General features: G+C 38.6%; 1 protein-coding gene across 2 annotated transcripts in view; it reads right to left on the bottom strand.

The window, feature by feature from the left end:
* Positions 1 to 4172: 4172 nt before the first annotated feature.
* Positions 4173 to 20808, bottom strand: part of RRAS2 (RAS related 2) — a 75755-nt gene continuing 59119 nt past the window's right edge. For both annotated transcript variants that reach the window (XM_081798552.1, XM_031017223.2), the window contains exons 2-6: positions 19575 to 19662; positions 18619 to 18721; positions 18339 to 18447; positions 7880 to 7998; positions 4173 to 5697 (exon numbers count right to left, since the gene is read on the bottom strand). In XM_081798552.1, coding sequence (XP_081654678.1) covers positions 5610 to 5697; positions 7880 to 7998; positions 18339 to 18447; positions 18619 to 18721; positions 19575 to 19662 — 507 coding nt within the window. In that variant the 3' untranslated portion in view covers positions 4173 to 5609. The remainder of the gene's footprint in view (positions 5698 to 7879; positions 7999 to 18338; positions 18448 to 18618; positions 18722 to 19574; positions 19663 to 20808) is intronic.

Below are 20808 nucleotides of genomic sequence, written 5' to 3'. Positions count from 1 at the left end.
GCCTCTTCTTTGGAGCTCCAATCCGCATTCCCAAATGCCTCCTGGACTCACCCTGCATGTAACTGCCACAATCACCATGTATTTCTACCACTAGAATTGCCTGTGTGCCTTACTCATTCATCAAATGGTTTTCCTGCACATGCCAGGGCACTGTGGGGTAAAGCACTAAACACAGCAGATGTGCTTCTGCCCTCACAGAGCCTACGACACTCAAGTACAGATCAGACAAGACAGACAAAATCATCACAGATGTCCATGTGTCCCTAAGTAAATACAGGGCAAAGTGGTGCTACAGGGGGCTGGTTGAAGAGGGCTCTTTGAGCAGGAGGCATCTAAAACAAAAGCAAAAGGCTGAAACACCTAACTGGAATAGTCAAGTGAGCCAACAGTCTGGGAAACCCCGGCATGCTATAGGGTGTAAGAAAGTACATCAGCCTGAGTGTGAGAAGCGAGGACAGATCCTGCAAGGGGCTTGCTTTGTACACTATGGGAAGGAATCTGGATACTAGTCCAAGTGCACTGAGGTGATGACAGATTTTAAGCAGCAGTGTAACATTTAATTTATGGGCTAAAAAAGATCCCTTTAGCTGTATTTACATAACAGCTTTGTGGGGGCAAAATGCACATAAAAAGACTACTTCAAAAGCAATTGCAACAACACAGGTGGCAAAACAAATTGGAAAGAGACAGATTCCATGACTCGAATAACCTCTTACCTGACCACCCTTCCTCAAAGCTGCACTGCTCTGTCATCCATACCACTAGATTAGATCCAGGCACTCCCTGTTCAGAATCCTTGGCAGCTCCCCATTACATACAGAAGGGCCATCCTATTTTTAAAGCTCTCCACAACCCAAGCCCAGTCTACTTTATCATTATTTTTTCCCATTGCACTTAAAATCCTTTTAGATTAAGGTTCCAGTCCCAGAATACTCCCTGCATTCTGCCAACTCTGTGTCTTTTTCCCCAGCCTTCCTTCCCACCACCTCTCTTTTCCTCTCGTCCCCATCTGAGATCCCACCAATCCATCAAGCTCTGACCAAAGCACCACTTCTAATTAAGAAGCTCCCTCAGATCTTCCACATGGAACAGATAACACCTGCAGGACCGGACAGCTTTGTGAACGCTTCTCACTCTGCTTTAACTACATCCCTGGTATTTGTCTTCTCACTCATAGTCTTCCTCCACTAGATAACCAAAGTTTGTAGGAAGGAAACACTCCCCGTTTATCCATTTCCCAGAACACCTAATGAAGTCCTGCAGAAAGACATCTGTTCAAATTACAATACCTTTTTCTAAAAGGCTCCTTGACACTTTATATGCAGTTACTCATTAAATACTCTTATGTGGTCAAGTGATATTGAAAGTAACCACTTTATCATCCTCTCGTCCTATTTATTTGCCAGCTATCTGTTTAATGGGGTCATTTATATACAGGAATGGGAAAAGAAATAAATTAAAACTAGTGGTGATGAAAAGTCAGAAGAGGAACAAGGTGGACCTGATGTATATAGAACCTTGTTATAGCAAATTTTAAAAGTCAAATGATAAAGGGACCAATTTATATGATAAAACTTTGAAGGCCCAAATTTAGAGACATCAATGTAAGATGTATATCAATAAGGCATAACGTCCAACCCTGAAATACTATAAATCCCTAAACAAATATTACAGAGACAAAATTCCTAGGACACAAATTCATGACTCTCAATTCAGGAAATACTGTTCGAAAGAACTTTCACATATATAAAGAGAAGAGATTCTAAAGTTGGGAATGTAATCTCAAATGCTACATGTGCTGTAGAGCAAGACTGGCAAACCATGGCCCACAGATCAAATCCAATCTGCCATCTGTACAGAATAGTTTTTACAATTTTAAATGTATTTTTTTTAAATTCAAAAGAAGATTAATATTTCATGACATGAAAATGATATGAAATCAAATTTCAATGTCCCCACATAAAGTTTCATTGGAACAGAGCCACATTCATTCATCTATACACTGTTTATGGCTGCTTTGGTGCTACGACGGCAGAGCTGGGTAGCTGGGACAGAGACCGTATAACCCACAAAACCCAAGATGATATTTATATTTACCATATGGTCCTTTGCAAAAAAACAATTTCCCAATCCCCCAGCTATAGAGGAAAAAAAAAATGGTCACACAGACAAGGACTATTCATGCCACAAGACTGGCCATTCTTTAAAAAAAAAGATTTCAAGTCATAAATTCAGAGGGCTACAAGGCACCTCTCATTGTATGATAGATATCACATGGGAGAGACTTCAGGTTCCAATAGAGGAGTAAGTAGCAGGAACCAGATTTACCCTCCTACCCTAGACAACCAGAAAACTGGAGTTAGTATGTGAAACACCTATTTTCAGCCATTATGCACCAGACAGCATAGGACTACCAACTCTGATGGAAGAGAAACAAAAAGGTAAGCCTTAAGATTGCCCTGACTTTCTGCCTAGAGGCACATTCCAGATTGCAGAAAGGATGGGGGATCCCAAGCAGGGCATAAATGTTTCCCTAAGCTGAAAAGACAGACACTGGAGATCTGTCCCAGACACCGGGAGTCTGAGGCAGCTGAAAGTTGCAGGACAAAGTTCTGGAGGGGAGAGAGCTACACAGAAAAAAAGAACTCCAAAAATATGCATAGGGTCACCAAGTTTTTGCTAGATATTAAGATATACATGTTTAGAATGAAACTCCAGAGGCTGGGTAAAGGATGATCCAGGAGCTATGGATAGAATGGTTCCCCAGAGCTCACATGGGCTGGGAATTGTTTGGTTCCCATTAGCCAAACTGGAGAGTCCTCACTGATTACACAGGGCATTCAGTAGAGACACTAAGAGGGCCACACCTTAGTACTAGAGCTAAACCACCCGGCAGGGGCGGCGGGGGGAGATACTTGAGACTGTGTAAAGTTTAAAAGCAAGCCTTGAAAGGATTAAACTGAACTACACATATACTAACTACCAGAAAAAGGGGGGAAAAAAAAAAACCCTTAGATGAAGACCACAAAATCTAGGCACCCAACAAATACACAATGTCCAGCATCCAATCAAAACTTACTATACATGCAAAAAAAACAAAACAAAAAACAAAAAACCAGAAGAACGTGATCCATAACTAGAGAAAAATCAGTCAACAGAAACATTCAAAAATTATAGAGATAAGGAATTTAAAAACAGACATTACAACCATGTTCAAATATCAAAGCAGCCTTTCTCAATTCTCCCAAGGATGGTACACAGCTAGAACCACCCTAGATGCACCAAAGAGAAGTTAGTTAATTCATTGCACACCAAAGATAGATAAGATATTAGACTCAATTCCCCAGGAACTCAGCCGAGAGGGGCTGGATAAGAGAAATACATGAGCACAGTGAGAGAGATGGAAGATGTAAAAAGAGCCAAACAGAACTTCTACAGAAGAAAAAAGAAAACACGGCTGAAATGAAAAATTCATTCATTAAATGTGATTAACAGCAGATGAAACAACAGAAGAAAAGGTTAGGGAACTTGAAGATGTAGCAATAAAAAGCATCCGAAGTGAAGCACAGAAAGGGAAAAAAAGTAAACGGATGTAACAAAATTTAACCTTCAAACTGCTTCGCTATAAATCATCTATTCAGAATAAAATTAAAGGTTTCCCATTAAATCTACCTATTATGTAGACAATCTCTTGTTATCTGAAGTTACCTATGATAAATAAAAAATATTCCCAAATGAAAGTCCTAACAAGGATATGCAATAGCACTATAGTATCAAAACCCACACGATAACTATGGGTTACTACCTTCCTGGACAGTAGTTTTAATAAGCATTCAAATAAACGTGTGCATTTTGCTTCAGCTGTTTTAAGCTTCATCTTCAGAGGAGTATATGTGTATGTATTCACCCTCCTCTCTCCTTCAGAGATGGGTTTTCTGTCAGGGGCACTTCATAGAAAACGTTTAAGAAACACCAACTCAAGAAAATATTCGGGAAATCCCTAAGAACACCAAGCCATTTCACTTCAATTTCACCTGCTAAATAACTAATACTGATTTTTACATTCAAACCCTAAGGCACTGTCAGAAAAAGGCACCGAACTAGCTACTAAAATAAGTTTCTTACAACACTCATTCCTTCAAGAAACCACCAAAATAACAAGTCATCAAACCTTATCTTGTGATAACAGATCAATTTTAATTCTAGCACCTGAAGCTATACAAGGGTACGCTTTATCAACTTCATGGGACTGTTGTACACATTCAATAAAGTGACAACTGTGCAATACCACTTAGTATCTCACGATCAGGAACATACTTTTGAATTGTTTAAACACAATCCACAGAATTAAAAACAAAATCAAAAGCCATCCACAGTTATACTAATTGTCAATTAAGTTTTACACTTACTACTTGATATAACAGCCAATACCTAGTACGGGGTATCAAAAGTGACTTCAGATTCTCATCCTGTTGTAATCTATGGAGAAGGTTCCTCGAGCAGGTATGTGACTGGCCAGAGGTGGGCGCCACCAGGACCAGGACCAGAACAGCAAGTAAAGTTCTACCACAGTTTCTGTAGTTTTCACTTTTTTTTCTTTGTCAGTTAAAAGTGAACAGTGAGAATTAAATACTTATCTTTACATATACACAAGGTATGCTGTGAAAGCATATTTGCTTACAAACATATAAAAATACTTGTTAACTAGTTTGATAAGAAAATAATGTATAAAAGTATATAGCAAAAACATTAATCATCTCTGACCTCGGAAAGATCAATTCCATATTTTATATTACAAACAAAAACAGTTTTAGTTTTTTTGAATCCCTTATCCAGAAATACTTGAAAAGGAAGACAGACAGAAATTATTTATTTTTACTCTCGACAAGGCTGTGAAAAGAGTTAACTTAAAAAACCAAGAACATTGAAATGCCTTAAGTCCAGAATAAGTCCAAATATTTGGCCATACAGAACATTACTATCCTCTTCAGGAGTGGAGCACTTAATAAAGGCTTCATATGCAGTTTTTAACCTATAAATACAATAGGCATTTGGTATTTTGGCCACTGGAAAACAAAGGCTGTAGCATCAGTAAAGGTCCGAGATGTCTCATTTTTGTGGTTCAATTCAGTGTATTTCAGGTTAACTAAAGTTGACATCAAAATTTTTAAAGATAGGCAAAAATTCACATTTAAAAAAAACTCCTTACATTTCTATTTAGAGTAACAATAGGAAATATGATTCCAGAAGGTAAAAGTTATTTCACAACCTATGACTTCAGCTTGGCAAACAGCTTAGGTTCCAAAACTGATTCATCCCTATTAAAATGTAAGCCCTTAAAAAAGAAATGTGTCTGTGTATATAGATCAGTATTTTTAAGGAATCAGATAATCTTTGAAGCAGCCTTAGTGTTTCCTTTAAATCTGTCTTGAAATGACCATAGGATTAGCTTCACAGAAAGGATTAGCCAGCTTCTAGGTCTAAGGCTACCACGGTGATCATTTGTCTAAGGCTAGAAAGGTACCAACGTGATGTGATGTAAACCATAAGGAGAGAAGGAGAAGATGAGGGCTTTTCCTGGCAGTTGGTAGCTAAAATTCAAGGGATTCTTAGAAAATGACACAATGGCAGCCTTTCTTGTCTTTTTCTTTCCGTGTTGGTTCTGGTGAAGGAGGACATTCCTGCTCTTGAAATTTCCTGTAAGACAGAAAAATCTACATATAATTGTCTTGCTGGTAATATCACAAATATATAATTTTTGGACAAGCCTAGTTTATGTGCATATGCTTCTCAATGTTGAATTTCAACTAGGGAATCAAAGCAAATCTTTGAGGGGAAAAAAGGCACAAATGTTTCAACACCAGCATAAGCAGAGCTGAGTTTCACTTACAGGTGAGTCTTGACTCATTTTGAGATACTGAACTCAATGACCTCTAAGTCCCCTTCCCAATTTGAAATTGCATGACTATAAGGTATACTTAAGAAGAAGCGTCCACCGCTAGAGTAGAATAGAAAGTACGAGGTACGCAGTTCCTATGCCTGTTCTGCCACTTACTAGCCACAAGTCAGCATTAGACAAGTCAGCTGACCTCTGTGGAGCCTCAGTTTTTTAGAAGGGAATAATAAAACTCTACCTTTCACAGTTGCTATGAGGATTTAAGAAGACTGTTATGTTTAAAGGCCTATCAGTGCCTGGCATAAAAAAGCCTCCTCTAGGGGCACCTGGATGGCTCAGTGGGTAGAGCATGCGACTCTTGATCTCGGGGTCATAGTTCAAGCCCCACGTTGGACATGGAGCCTACTTAAAATAAAAATAAAATTAAAATTAAACATTTTTTTAAAAAGCCTCCTCTACCCACTCCTCACTCCAGATTGACGTACATGGATATAGATTCTGAGGATCAAAACTAAGGACAAAATATTTCCAAAGGCAGTAAAAGTTATGTTAAGAAGGTACTGATTTGTGTGCACACGCATGTTAAAATACATATAACAAAATTTAACATCTTAACCATTTTTAAGCATACAGTTCAGGGCGCCTGGGTGGCTCAGATGGTTAAGCGTCTGCCTTCGGCTCAGGTCATGATCCCAGGGTCCTGGGATCGAGTCCCACATCAGGCTCCCTGCCATTGGGAGCTGCTTCTCCCTCTGCTTCTCTCTCTCTCTCTCTGTCTCTCATGAATAAATAAATAAAATCTTTAAAAAAAAAAAAAAAAGCATACAGTTCAATAGTATTAAATATATTTACAATGTGGTACAACCATCACCACCATCCACCTCCAGAACTCTTCATCTTACAAAACTGAAACTCTGTGCTCATTTAAAAACAGAACTCGTACTTTTAACAAACCACTAAAAAATGAAAAACTATAATCCTTACTCTTCTTTCCCCACAAAGAGAATGCCCAGGCAAAGGGCTAAAACAGCACAAGAAGCCCAGAGCTCCGATGTGGATTCACCTTAGATACACAATTAACACCAGCTCACTCCACATACCTGGCAGGCAGAGAGACTGGCAGATCTTAGAGAGCCCAGGGTGAAGGAGAGGCCAAGCCACCAAGGCTAAAAATAATCAAATTAAACTCCTCCCACTTTAAAGCAACTCAACTTTTCTCACATGAAACTAACTCCAGGTGACCTCACCCATCACCTCAAGCTTCCTGGTACCGTTAACACTTTCTGAACCACAGGGGCCTTCTAGGCCAACAGACAGAAAACCCCTTGGTTATCTGTGATATCATACTTCACCCCACGAATGGGAGGCCTGACTCTCTACTACCTGGCTCACTCAGCCTGGGAAGGGACGGGGATGAAGCAAAGCTGAAGAGCACAGGCTCTGCGATCAGAGAGATGGATTTGAGTGCCAGCCCTACCATTTAAAGCCAAAACTCTCAGCAAGTTAACTCACCTCTGTGTACCTGCTTTCTCATCCAAAAGTGAGGACAGATCAAAGGATTTAGCTTACTGGGTTGTGGTGAGGATTCAATGCCGTAATACATGTGAAGTATGAGGTGCAGTATCTGACAGAGACTGCCACCCAAATGTTAGCTATTGTCATCCCTATCTTCATGCCACGGACACCTTTGGAAGCAGCACAGATTCTTCTCAAAATCCCTACGTGTACTCTTTCCTTCAATGTAACTGAATTTGGTTTTATATAGAGGAAGTACCCAGTGTACAATATGTCCTTAGTTAAAATTTGTAATATGCTGTGGGCATTAGCTCCTAGCACAGAAGCACTTCTACATACAGCTTCCTCTTTCTTACAGAAAACACTGAGTGGCAATTTCTTTTTCAGCTAATGGTTTTAAACAACACAGTATGATTACCTGTCAAATTCAATAAATTAAAACAAACTTCTAAGATGTATTTCACTTACCTTATAACCCGGACAAGTTCATGGAAAGCTTGATCTACATTCATCCTAATCTTGGCTGACGCCTCCATGTATGTTACCTTAAGTTGTCGGGCTAACTGCTGTCCTTCTTCCTGTGTTACCTGAAATTCCAAGAGTTGTATTTGAGGTACAGAATTAACAGATCTGCTCCATCTAATCCTTGGCCATGGACTACACGGCTAATCCAGCCAGGGGCCAAGCTGCTTTGTCATAAGATAAACCAAGAGACTCACAAGCTCAAAACATACTGAAGCCCACCTCTGAAGAACAACTCAAATGATGAAAATATGACCATGCAACAAGGTTTCAGTCTGGTGATTACTCAAAAAGTATTAAATACAATGGTGATAAATTCTGGGAAAGCAAAGTACAAGGTGCTAGCAGACTCTATAACCCTGTTGGGCAGATCAGGAAAAGCTTCCCTGAGGAATGACATTTAAACTAAGAACTAAATAAAGAGTATGCAGTGACATGGGGTGGGGTAAGAAAGTATCCCTGACAAAAGAAACGGCAGGTATGAGAGCCAATTGGGGGGGAGGGGTGCACTTCCCAAGTTCCTAGAACTAAAAGAAGTCTAGAAAAGCTTAAATACAAGAAGCCAAGAGAGAAAATAATGAAGAGATGAGGACGGAAGCCTTGAGAGACCGTGGGTCTTCCTCATCTCTGCATTCCCCAATACCAGGTACATAGGAGACGCTCAATAAATACATGAGAAAAATGAGTAATGATTACGATCACAATGCCTTCCTGATACTAGAACGTGAAGGGTGGCAGAGCTAACAACTTAAAATGGTAGGACAGAATCAGAAACATAAAATGAGTACAATGCCCCACATGTTTTCAGTGTAAAAGTCCTCACGAAGTCATGACATTCACCGAAAAATGAAAAACGCTAAATTACATCACATTTACATAGTGTGGCTGAAAATTCTTTCTAAAACAATGACTTTTATTGCTATCATTACCACAGAAGTAAACACTTGCACAGAAGTTAGAAACTACAGATTGGGGAAGGGGGTGGACTCAGGAACCTATCTCCCGTAGAGAACTGCCTTCTTCTGGTCTTTTTTCAGTGATGTACCTTTCTCTCTACAAAAAAAATCGGATCATGATTTTTGTGTATTTATGTTATACCCTGGAACTACGTTAAACTCACTTATCTGGGTGTTCTTTTGTAAATTCCAGAGGCTTTTCTACAGGACCATGTCATTTGCTACTAAAGATGGTTCTGTTGCCTCCTTTCTGATGTGGACGCCTTTCCTTTCTTTCTGGCCGGCCCTCCCAGCGTAGCACCTCAGTGCCGTGCCAGCAGCATTCAGTCCTTCCCCATGAAGCACACGGTTCGGGGTAGGCCTTCACTGCACATGCCCTTCACCATGTCAACAAAGTTCCCGCTAGTCCATCCGGAAAGAGTTTTCAACAGCATGTTAAATTTTCTCAAATGTTTTTTTCTTCATCTACCGAGATCATGATTTTTCCACATTCGTCTATTAATACGGTGAACTGTGCTGATTCATTTTTGCCTGTTAAATCAACACTGCATTTCTGGAATAAACCCCACTTGAGTAATGATGCATTGTCCTTTTCATACATGTACTGTTAAATTCTATTTGCTGAAATTTTAAGAATTTTTACATCTGTGTTCACAAGAATTATTGGACTATAGTATTCTTACGTCTCTGTCTGGCTTTGGTATCAGAGTAATGTTGACTTCATATAAGGAGTTGGAAAGAACGCTCTCTTCTTCAATTTTCTGGAACACTTTCAGCAAAATCAGTTCGGCATAATTCACGAGCAAATCCACCTGGGCCTGGGGTTTTCTCAGAGGGAAGGTTTTTACAACCAGCCGAATTTATTATACAGATACAGCACTATTCGGGTTATTTAATTTTTTTTCTTGAGTTTTGGCAGTGTGTGTGCCCTTTAAGAAATATTTCTATTTCATCTAACTTGCTGAATCTATTGGTATAAAGTTTCTTTATAGTATGGTATTTCTTTATAGCATAGTATTTCTTTATATCGTATTTATTATATTTTCAGTATCTGTAAGATCTGAAGTGATGGGATCTCTTCCATTACTCTATTGGTAATTTGTGTTTTGCTCTTTTTCACCTGGTCATTCTGGCTAGATTTGTCACTTTGACTAATCTTCTAAAAACCAGATTTATCCTTCTATGGATTTTTTATTTTCAATGTCATTGATTTCCATTCTTTAGTATTTCCCTTCTTCTAATTACTATGGTTTTAATTTGCTTTTTTCTTCTAGTTTCTTAAGGTAGAAGCTAGTCTCTGAATGGAGACTTTTTCTTTCCTAATAATAACCACTTAATACTACAAATTTCTCTATATTTTCTTCTTTGGTAGCATCCCAAATTTTGATTATGTTGTGTTTTAATTATAATTCAGTTCATAATGCTTTATTAATTTCCCTTTTGATCACTCCTTTGTGCCAAGGGTTAGCTGGAAGTTTGTTGGTTTCCCCATATTTAGAGGTTTCCTGATTTCCATTAGTCCCACCATGGTCAAGGAACATACCGGGCCTGACTAGAGTCCTCTTAAATTTATTGAGACTTGTTCTCATTTCAAAATAATGTGTATTCTGCTATAGTTGGGTGGAGCATTCACTAAATGTCAGTTAGAATAAGTTGTTCAATAATGTTATTCAAGCCGCCAACATCCTTACTGATTTTCTCTCTACTTAACTACTGAGAGCAGTGTTGAAAATTACGACTATGAGTATGTCAATTACTTGTTGCAGTTCTTTCAATTTTTGCTTTAAGAATTTTGAAGTTGTTATTCAGTATATGAATGTTTAGGATTGTTATGTTCTCTTAATGACAATCTCTTTTTCATTATGAAACAATCCTCTTTATTCCTGGTCATCATCTTTGCTCTGAAAGGGACTTAGGCTGATACTTACGTTGCCATTTCAGCAAACTTTCCATTAGGATCAGCACGCTGTATCTTACCCCCGCCTTTCACTTTTAACCTCTTTGTGCCTTTACACTGAACATAGATTTCTTGTAGGGTCTCACTTTTTTATCCAATTTGACGACGTCTGCCTTTTAAGTGAGGTGCTCACACTATTTACTGCTAATGTGATTACTGATGTCACGGGGTCATCTTGAACTTTCTTTCCTACCCACCCCATTTGTTCTTTGAACTAACCCTTCTTTTGGGTTAACTGTATTGCTCTTATGATTCCCTTTTCTCTCCTTTATTGGCTAATGAACTATGTAATTATGTTGTTTTAATGACTGCTTTAGAGTTTATGATACACATTTTTCACTCATCACAGTCTAATTCAAATGCTTTACACCAATGCACATATCGTGTAAGAACCTTATTACAATAGAACGTTTCTCCCTCCCACTTTTTATTGTTATTACCTTTTACCTCATAATAGACGGCTGTTATTTTTGCTTTAAACATCCCATTATATTTTAAAGAGATTTAAGGAACAGTAAAAGTAATTTATATTTGCCCACACAATTATCATTTCTGGTGCTCTTCATTTTTTTGGTACAGATCCAGATTGCCATTTGGTATAATTTTCCTTCTTTTCATTTCTTGTAATGCAGGCCTGATGGTAACGAATCCTCTCACCTTTTGCACATCTGGACAAAGTCTTTATTTCACCTTCATTTTTGAAATACATTTTTAGTGGGCATTTAATTCCAGACAAGTTTCTTCTTTCAATACTTGCAAGATGTTGGGCCACTATCTTCTTCTCCCCTGCATCACTGCTCATGAGAAACCATGATGACTGCCGCCATCTTTAGCTCTGTTCTTCTGTGTGTAATAGTTTTCTTTTCCTCTGGTTATCTTTCAGATTTTCTCTTTATCACTGGCTTTAAATAATTTCATTAAAATGTATGTGTCCTATTATAATTTTCTTCGTATTTCTTATGCCCGGGGTTTGCTGAGTTTCTTAGATGTACGCATTTTAGTTTTCATCAAGTTCAGACACTTTTCAGCTATTATCTCTGGCTGTTAATCCCACCCAGGGTATTTTTCATCTCAGACATTGTAGTTCTTAATTTCTGTAAGTCTGATTTTGATCTTTCTCCATCTTCCATGTCTCTACCTACCATATGCAATTTCAGTCTTTTCTCTAGCTTCTTGAACATATGGAATAGAGTCCTAAGAACTGTTTAAGGTATCTATCTGTTCACTAATTCTATCATCTGTGTCATTTCTGGGTCTGTTTCTAGTCCCCGCTTTTTGTCCTTACTGTGAATCATATTTTCCTGCTTCTTGCTTGGTAATTTTTGAGTGGATGGCTGGGTACTGGACTTTTACCTATTGGGTTCTAGAAAGTTTATATTCCTATAAATGTTCTTGAGCTTTCTTCTGGGATGCAGTTATTTGGAAAGTGTGATTCTTTTTGTTACATAGTACCAGAACAGAATTCGTTCAGGGTTAATTTTGTCCTACTACTGGAACAAAACCCGTCTGCGAACACTACCCAATAACCCAAGAATTATGAGATTTTTCACTCTGGCTAACTAGAATAGGAATTATTCCTGGCCTTATTTGAGCTCAAGGTATTATTCCCTCTAGTCTTTTAAGGTATCTTGTTCTCCCAATTTAATATTCCATTTCCAAAATTCAGCAACCTCAATGTAGTATCATTAGTTAATTACATTAACACATACATCTAATAATTACTTCATAATAGTTGATAACCTTGTTGTGCTCCAGAAGGGCAGCAGGCAGGTTCTCCACAGCACTGGTATATCCAAGTTTTTGTAAATTTTAAACTTTCCTGCCTCTCTTCAAAATGGCTTATATACCATAAAGCCAATGGTTTTGAAATATAAATCAATCAAATCAAGCAAGCAATTAACAAGTAAGGAAGCCAATTAAGAAAAGAAAGCTTCACAGAAGCCAATTTAAAAAGAAAATTCCTATTTTAAGTTGACATGGGAAATTCCTTCCTACAAAAAAATCCCCATGCTGTCACAAATTCTGTTCCTTCTTCCTGGGATGCCACCCCTTCTCTTCCAACACTATACTCTTAATTTGTTCCTCAATAACACTTCAAGACTCAAGCAATCAATAACTTCCCCCTTAGTGCCACTGAGGCTTCGGAACAGCACCCTGGAGTTCCCATCATGCCCTACACAGTGACCAGTGACAAAACCCTAAACACACTAAACTCCAATTCTTGGGTTTGCTTTCCCACTCTCCCAACACCACATCCATTGCAGCTAGGGAGTAAGGCATATTTGTCTTTGTACGCCCAGAGCCCAGAAGAGTGCAGCGTCGTTAACTAATAAAGACATATGTTAAGTAGACAGAGTATGACCAATCAAATAAGTAAATGAAAACATATAGGAAGAAAAATAAAAATTAATATTTGAGACAAGTCAATCAAAATTACGTTATTAATATAACTTTGGGGAAGGAAAATACATGTCCTTAAGAATTTTGCTATTTAAAAAAAAAAAATTAAAAAATTAAGAATTTTGCTCTTGGTCTTTCTGCTCAATTATTCTTCCAAAAGCTATCTTGCCCCATCCCTCCTTCATAAAGTAATTCAGCTAGAGAGAAATGGCAAATTACCTACCTATACGTAGTAAGAAAAATTAATTAATGACCAAGATGATAAGATAATCCCACTACTAAGATGATTCATGTGCTTCATTCATTTAGTTTTAAAGCATGGTCTCACATCACTGTCTCCTAGGAATCGAGGTCAACAAGAGTTTGTACACACATTTCTGGTCAAGAAATCTCTAACCACATATATAGCTGCTTTTGAGCTCACTGGTGTAGCATTATTTTAACTAAGAAATAACACTGCTACCACCAAAGCAAACAAAAATGCACAAAAAGACTATCACATGGAACAAAGAACACTGCATATGTAGATTGAAAGCTACACAAATAAGGATTTCCTAGAGGTTTCCCAACCCAGAGAATTTTATAAAGATAAACCATATCTCCTGAATATTTTAACTTGGTAGGTCAGCACTACCCAGAAATGTTTTGTTTTAAACAACAAAGGTGAATCTGATAGAACAAATTCACAGATCTACACCTGGGAACCTCCAGTGAGTCTCACTTCCAAGGCACAAATGAGTATTAGAAGATAATCCACAATAATGAATTTATCTAGTACTATGTATTTCCAAATAGAGAAGAACAAAATAAGAATGATGAGAGCAATTTCATTAAACAAACTGGGTTTCATAGGAATAGACCTAAACATTCGTAATGCTCACTTAAGGATGCGGCTAATGAATAATGTAAGTTTACAGAAGCAAAACTTGTTTTTGTTTTCAAAAATATCTATTGAACAGAAAGAATCATCAAATTAATACCACGGCTTGATTCACTGATGCCTTGAATCATTCATTCAGCAAATATTTATTGAGTACATATCTTTGTTCTATGTGCTAAGCTAACCGCTCAAAACTGAGAAGCTCTCATGCTACATAAACTCAATGGTTTACAAATCTTTTAGATGCAGACAAAGCACAAACAGGTAAGGCGAGAAGAGGACCCTTAATCTACTATTGGCAGGTAGGGGTGATGTCCTTTTCTTAGGAGGCTACAGGGGCAGACTGTGGTCAAGGTACTAACAGACAGAGTGGGGGTTAGTACACGTGGGTATTATTATAAGTGTAATGGGTTCCTTTCTCAAATTAACAGTGGCCACTAGCACCTAACGGGGGAAAGGAGAGGGGGAGGCTAAGGTAAGCTGGGGGAGAAAAGAGAGGGTAAAAACAAAAAGCAAAACCATCCGTTTCTAGGCAGGGCTGAGTCAAGGACAAGAAACTTGAAATGAGAGCTATCACGAAGCCCACAATCCAAGCCCACATACTGCTGTATTAAATTTCAGAATCAGTGTGCTATCATATTCACCTACTTTAACATTTTCAGTAAGCACAAACAAGTCATTTACCTATGTTTTCCTCCTACATCTTTGACAGGATAAACAAAATGATCAATGTATCTCTAAGGGACTAGGTGTGTGATAACACTAACCATTCAAATTCTTTTTATTTAATGTAAACTTCAGTGACTTTGTTCTTTCTATTGCTCTGTCATTAGTGTCTAGAAAAAGGGTTCAGTAAATATTGGATGGATGGATGGATGGATGGATGGATGGATGGGTGGGTGGAAGAAGCAAATCTAGAGATCCAGAAGCCAAAAGAAAGTAAGCAAAATCTCTTCTGGCTGATCTCCCTTCCCAGACAGCTTCAGAATTTCAGGAATCAGTAGGAGGAATGCCCAGGGCAGACCCACAAATTCAAAGAACATGGAGAACTGGCATTTGTTATTTAAGAGAAAACTAGCTAGAAACTAGAAAAAGTCCAAAGGACTGTGTCTAAGACAAAGGCAGAAAACAATGAATTGGGTCAATAACGAAGCAAGCCAGACTGGTTACTGAGTAAGAACCTCTTAGGGGTTCTTACTCAGTAAGTAAGCATTTCTGAACGGGGAAGAAATTTTTATGGGATCCCTGTGGCCTGTCCAGGCTGTTGGTAAAGCAAGGGAAGGTGCTAAGACATTCTAGGCAACACCTTTAATTCTGAAGAGACTTTACAAAGGTAAAAAAACCTTTAGCATAGCACCGCAATTTCAAATGTGCTGTGCACGGCTCTCAAAGGCTGGGAGGTGAAGCATGGTAGTCTTTATACATCCAGAGCCTTAGGAGAAGGTGTACCTGAGCCCTAAGACATCTGAGAGAGAGAGAAGGAAATATCAGCAAAGGGAGGAGGGAGGAGGGAGGAGGCAGAGGTTACGGTGTCCCAGAACTAAATAAACAAAGTGTTTCAAAAATGAGAGTCTGAGAAACTGTGTCAAATATTACTGACGTCTGCGTAAATGGTGACCTTGACTCGGGCGCTGCATGCCTGAGGTCAGGGCAAGCAAGAATGGCAGGAAAGAGAGGAGAGAGAGCAAGTGTAGATAACACTTTTAAGGAGTTCTGCTTGACAGAAGCAGCAGAAAGGTACACAGAGAAGAATGTGAGATTAAGAACAAGCTTCTGCCGTAGCTACGTTCTGTTTTAAAGAGGAGATCCGTGCTGGCAGGAATGATCGTGCGGCAGATAAACAGAACAAGTGGAACGGGACCGTTGCTGGGGTGAGGCCTACAAGCCGGGGAGAAGGAACAGGACCCAGTACCTACTAGAGAGGATGGGCACACACAGGTGAACAGTTTAGCCACCTAAGTGGGGGAAGGCAGAATTGATGGGGTACATGTGCACTTAGGTTAGTACATGTGGAGGTGGAAACGTGCAGAAATGTCTCAGTGAAATAGGAAAATATTACTCATCATTAGCTGAGAGTGAGGAAGGGGAAGAAAGTGCTGTCAGTTTAAGAATGAGAAAGTGAGTAAAAATCATGCAAACAAGTGGGAAATGAATGGATGAGGGAAAGGCGGTAGGATTTGCAGCCAGCCAGCACTCAAGGCTCCCATAAGTGCAGGAGTCCTGCCTGAGTGCAGGTGTGAAGGAACCTAGACCAGAGGAGATGAAGCAGAAGCAGGAATCCAGTTTTTCTCAGTGCCTATCCTTCAGAGAGCAGAATCTACAGGAATGAGCGAAAATTAAGCAGTCCGATCTCAGCTACTTGCTCTTCTCCCTTGGATATACACATCTGAGCTTTCAGCATATACATAATTTATCTTGTATACAGTTTAAAGCAGAAAACTGTATATAGAAGAACTTACTCCAGGCTAACTGCATATCTTCAGGGTGATGGAAATATGAAACTTATCATTCCCTACGTTGTTTCTCTCATCACCTTTGTTTTTTATTTTACTCTTCTCATAAAAAGGAAAAAACTTAAATGAAAAATTTTATAAGCGCATGGTGTGAAACAAAGTAGAAGTGCCACAATATGTTGACTATCTGCAGACAGAGGAAACCGTACCACAAACACTGGCAATCTTCAGTATAGAGATGACTTAGATGTAACTCCTACAGACCCTCTGTCCCAGGCCCATCGTGGTAGGGCCTGTTTGCTCTGGTGGACATAGGCTTCCCCGCTCTCCCTGACCCGCCACCACCTACCCTACAGGACCCAGTCCTCCCACCTATTCTGTTACTGGAGCTGTATACAACCACAAAAAGGTTTGAGAAAAACCTTTTCCATCATCAGAGCAGAAAGCACTCAGGAGTGGGGTAGAAGAGGTAGGGAGGAGAGCCTCTTGCTCACTGCAGAGCTACTTTGCAATTATTCCCCAGATCCAGTGACATATACAAGTGTTTCTAGTACTATAGGACTGAGAAGATCAGCAGACAGATTCTACTGGCAACATTTAATAAATATAATTAGGTTCACAAACCCTGAAGGAAATGACCTCAAAAATAAAAAATTAAAAAACAGATGGACTATCTACTCTAGGCTTAAGATGTGAACAATGCCATATTCTAAATTATTTCAAAAAGTTTATACTGGTTTGAGTGAAGATCAAATTTTTTCACCTTAACTTTATAATAATTCAGAGTTTAAAAAGACCTACCAGTAAAATTTATTCTACATCAAGTATCACCAGTAAACATTTCTAAATCTTAGGCCCACGTTTTAAATTTGGTATATATTCAACAAAATTTTACAAATAGAGCACACAAATCAAAGATTTGTTTTAAATAGTTAACTACAAAATGGAAGGCTGTCCTCAATGCTGTTATCAACCCATTTTTCTTGATGTTTGTACTTTTCAAACAAAATCTTAAAAGTGTTAACACAAAGCTATATAAAAACAAAGGACAACTTAAATACCAGCAAAATTTAAGAAACAACTTAAACAATTATATTCCAGATATGGGGTAGAGGCTAAACCCTGAAAAGAAATAAAAAGACACAAAAAGAAACCCCAAATAATGGAGAGCCTGCACTAATTTACATCTGACCTTGTTCTGCTCGCCCACAAAAAGATGAGTGGGCAATATATACTCCAAATTTTAAAAATTAAATGTGAAATAAGTGGATAAAGAAATAAGCGAGTATAATCTAGCCTACAACTAAATGCTAAAAATCTTCTTCCCTTACAGGTTACTGGTGTTAGAGCCTGCCAGTGTAAAGAATGAACAGAACATTCTGTCATTGATGGAACTCAGGGAAAACCCAAATACTCTCATTCAGGTCAACACTATTCTCTAAATGAAAGTAATTTAGCATTAACACTGAATAAACTTGGCCTGTAATAAGGGTAACTTTAAGATGAGCTAACTGAATTAGAATTTTGGAGATTACCCAAGAAATTATAACATGTGAATGGAGCTGATACAAATACTTACAGGCTACAGGGTCCACTGAAGTTCTGTGTAAATATATGTGAGAATTTGGTTTCCCCAGATCCAGTGTGCCAAGCTCGGCAGTTCTTCTGATCATGGCACTTTCAATGGTTTCATGAAACACATCTACTCACCTACACAATTATCAACAATGGGATTCCCACGAGCAACATTCCTTCTCACCTGTCTTTGATGATCCAGATCTGCTTTATTACCAATTAAAATCATTGGAAACTCATCACGATCCTTCACTCTGAGAATCTGTCTTTGAAACTTATAGATCTCTTCAAAACTAAAACAGAAACAGACAAATCAATTTGCTCAAATATCAGAACTTGGCTAGTCTCACACCCCATTTATTATCTTATTACTTTACCTTTTTCTCTAAAAACAAGAAGTCCAATTCAATACAATAGTGATCTAGGCATGAACAGAAGATCTACATTTTAATACTGGTACAAACCTGCCTCGATCTGTGACTGAAAAGACCAGCAGGAAACCCTCGCCAGTTCTCATATACTGTTCTCTCATAGCTCCGAACTCTTCTTGTCCTGCTGTATCCAGAACTAAAGAGAAAAACAACACATGGGCAGGCCCAATGAACGTAGGTCCTTCAGAGCACATCCGACTTAGTGCAATAAAGACATGGCATTCTCCTCGGAGTGCTTTATTCTCGATGCTAGAGACAAACATATCTCACAAGCAGACAGTTTCAGGGTCATCTTCATCAGTACGGCTTGATTTCGTAGCTAGAATATATTAGCATACCAACTACAAGGTTAAAAATATCAAATACATCTAGGCAGATGGAGTCAGATCACCTCTGAAGTCAGTTGGATGTTCTATCTCCTCCATGCAAAGAACTGAAAAAGATACCTGTAAATTCAGGACAGAAATCTTGGTCTACTCACCAACACCACACTTACAGTGCAGGTACTAACGTACCTCTTGATCTCTGTGAATGAAAGAATCATGTAAATTAAAAGAACAGGGCTATCTTTTGTGGAGACACGGAGTGTGTGACCAAGCACAAAACGCTATTTGCTAACACCTCTGTGCTAAAAATTCTAAGCAAGTTAACAAATATTCAATCTTTTCTATATTTACTTCACCCATTTTAACATTTGCAAGAAAGCAGGAAGAGCTGAAACTTCATGTTTTTTTCCCAAATGTCCCCAAAAATACAACTTCAACAAGTTACACTGACATGATTAGTTTCACCAGCACAAGATCAACACAATTCTTGTTTTATATTACATTTACTGAGGAATATTTAAATGCTGATTCATCAATCAAAACTAATGAAAAGAGGTGGGCTTATGTTCAAGACCATCTAAAATTTATGCAACTAGCAAAACACCCAAGCTTACTTTTTAAAAATAGGATATGCAAACTATCAAATAAAGGAAGACTACTTACTATCTAGCCGGGCTGCTCGGTCATCTATCACACACTGCTTTGTGTAGGAATCCTCAATGGTTGGGTCATAATCCGTTACAAAATAGGACTGTAAGAAAAAAATCTTATTTTTAAATATATGTTTAATTGCCAAGTACCAATGTAACTTTAATCAAATCCCACTCATCCAAAATTAATAACAATATTTTCATGTATTATGGTTTAAACTACTATGTTGGTTTCCCACTGAATGAAATCTATTCTGAGCAGCTTCCAAGTAGAGAACAGGTACTAAACAGCTCTGAATTTTCCTATCTGATATATGCAAGAAGACTGCAAAACACCTACTACAGTTTTTTCATAATTATATACAATAATGTTTTCATAATTACATATACCCAAGATAATATATATCTAGATCTCATGTTCTTCAAAAACTACAAAAACAGTCAGTTATAAATCCAGGTCTATTTGCAACTTAGTGGTAAGCACCAGTCCTGAGAACAAAGCAGTCTGAAACAAAGGGAGACAACAAATAGGGGCCTGGAAGATTCCATGCCTCATCTTCATTCTCCCCTTCTTTCCTCGCACCTTGTCTTTTTCCCATTCAGCTGCCTTGTGTATCATCATACGGAAATGGGATTTCAGAATTTTTTTTTTATTTGCAGGGATCTCAAACTTATTCTTTCACTGATATTTTTGTTTTTTTCATCTCAACTTCTGTTTGTCTTCTTCTGTTAGCAAGGCCTCCCAACTGTTATCTTCTGCAATCATCACCAGAAGCAAGGACAGTTAAGGTAGCAGAGTAAGAAGGGAAGAATCTCAGTGAGCCAGTTAAAAATGTTTGTGTATTACACTTCACAATTTCTTTAAAGTTTTTAAAAAGAAAACAATGGCAACACTAAGAATCTGAGAGAGAACTTATTTCCCCGCTTCTGACAGAAGGGCACTAACTAGGACACTGACATCATCCTTCTTTTGTTCTGAGCATCTCCTTTGCTCTCCCCTCTTGACTGACTTCCTCAAAGCCTACTTTCCCACTGGCTCATTACCAATTCTGAGGGAATGACTTAGAGGAAGGCAGCTTGATGCTGGGAACCAGAGCCAAAGGGGTTCAGCCATTCTTCAGGCAAGGGTTCCTGGCAGCTGGACCTGCTGGCTCCAGGGACACTGCATTCTTAAGTGACACCCCCCCCCGGCCCCCGCCCCCGCCGGCATGTGATGTACACGAACACCATAGGCTACTCAGTAGGAA

This window comes from Leptonychotes weddellii, chromosome 11, assembly GCF_054177405.1.
Source record: "Leptonychotes weddellii isolate Sample4059 chromosome 11, ASM5417740v2, whole genome shotgun sequence".
Classification (NCBI taxonomy): Eukaryota; Metazoa; Chordata; class Mammalia; order Carnivora; family Phocidae; genus Leptonychotes; species Leptonychotes weddellii.
The sequence above is the reverse complement of the archived record's forward strand: the minus strand, read 5'-3'. Positions and strand labels throughout refer to the sequence as shown.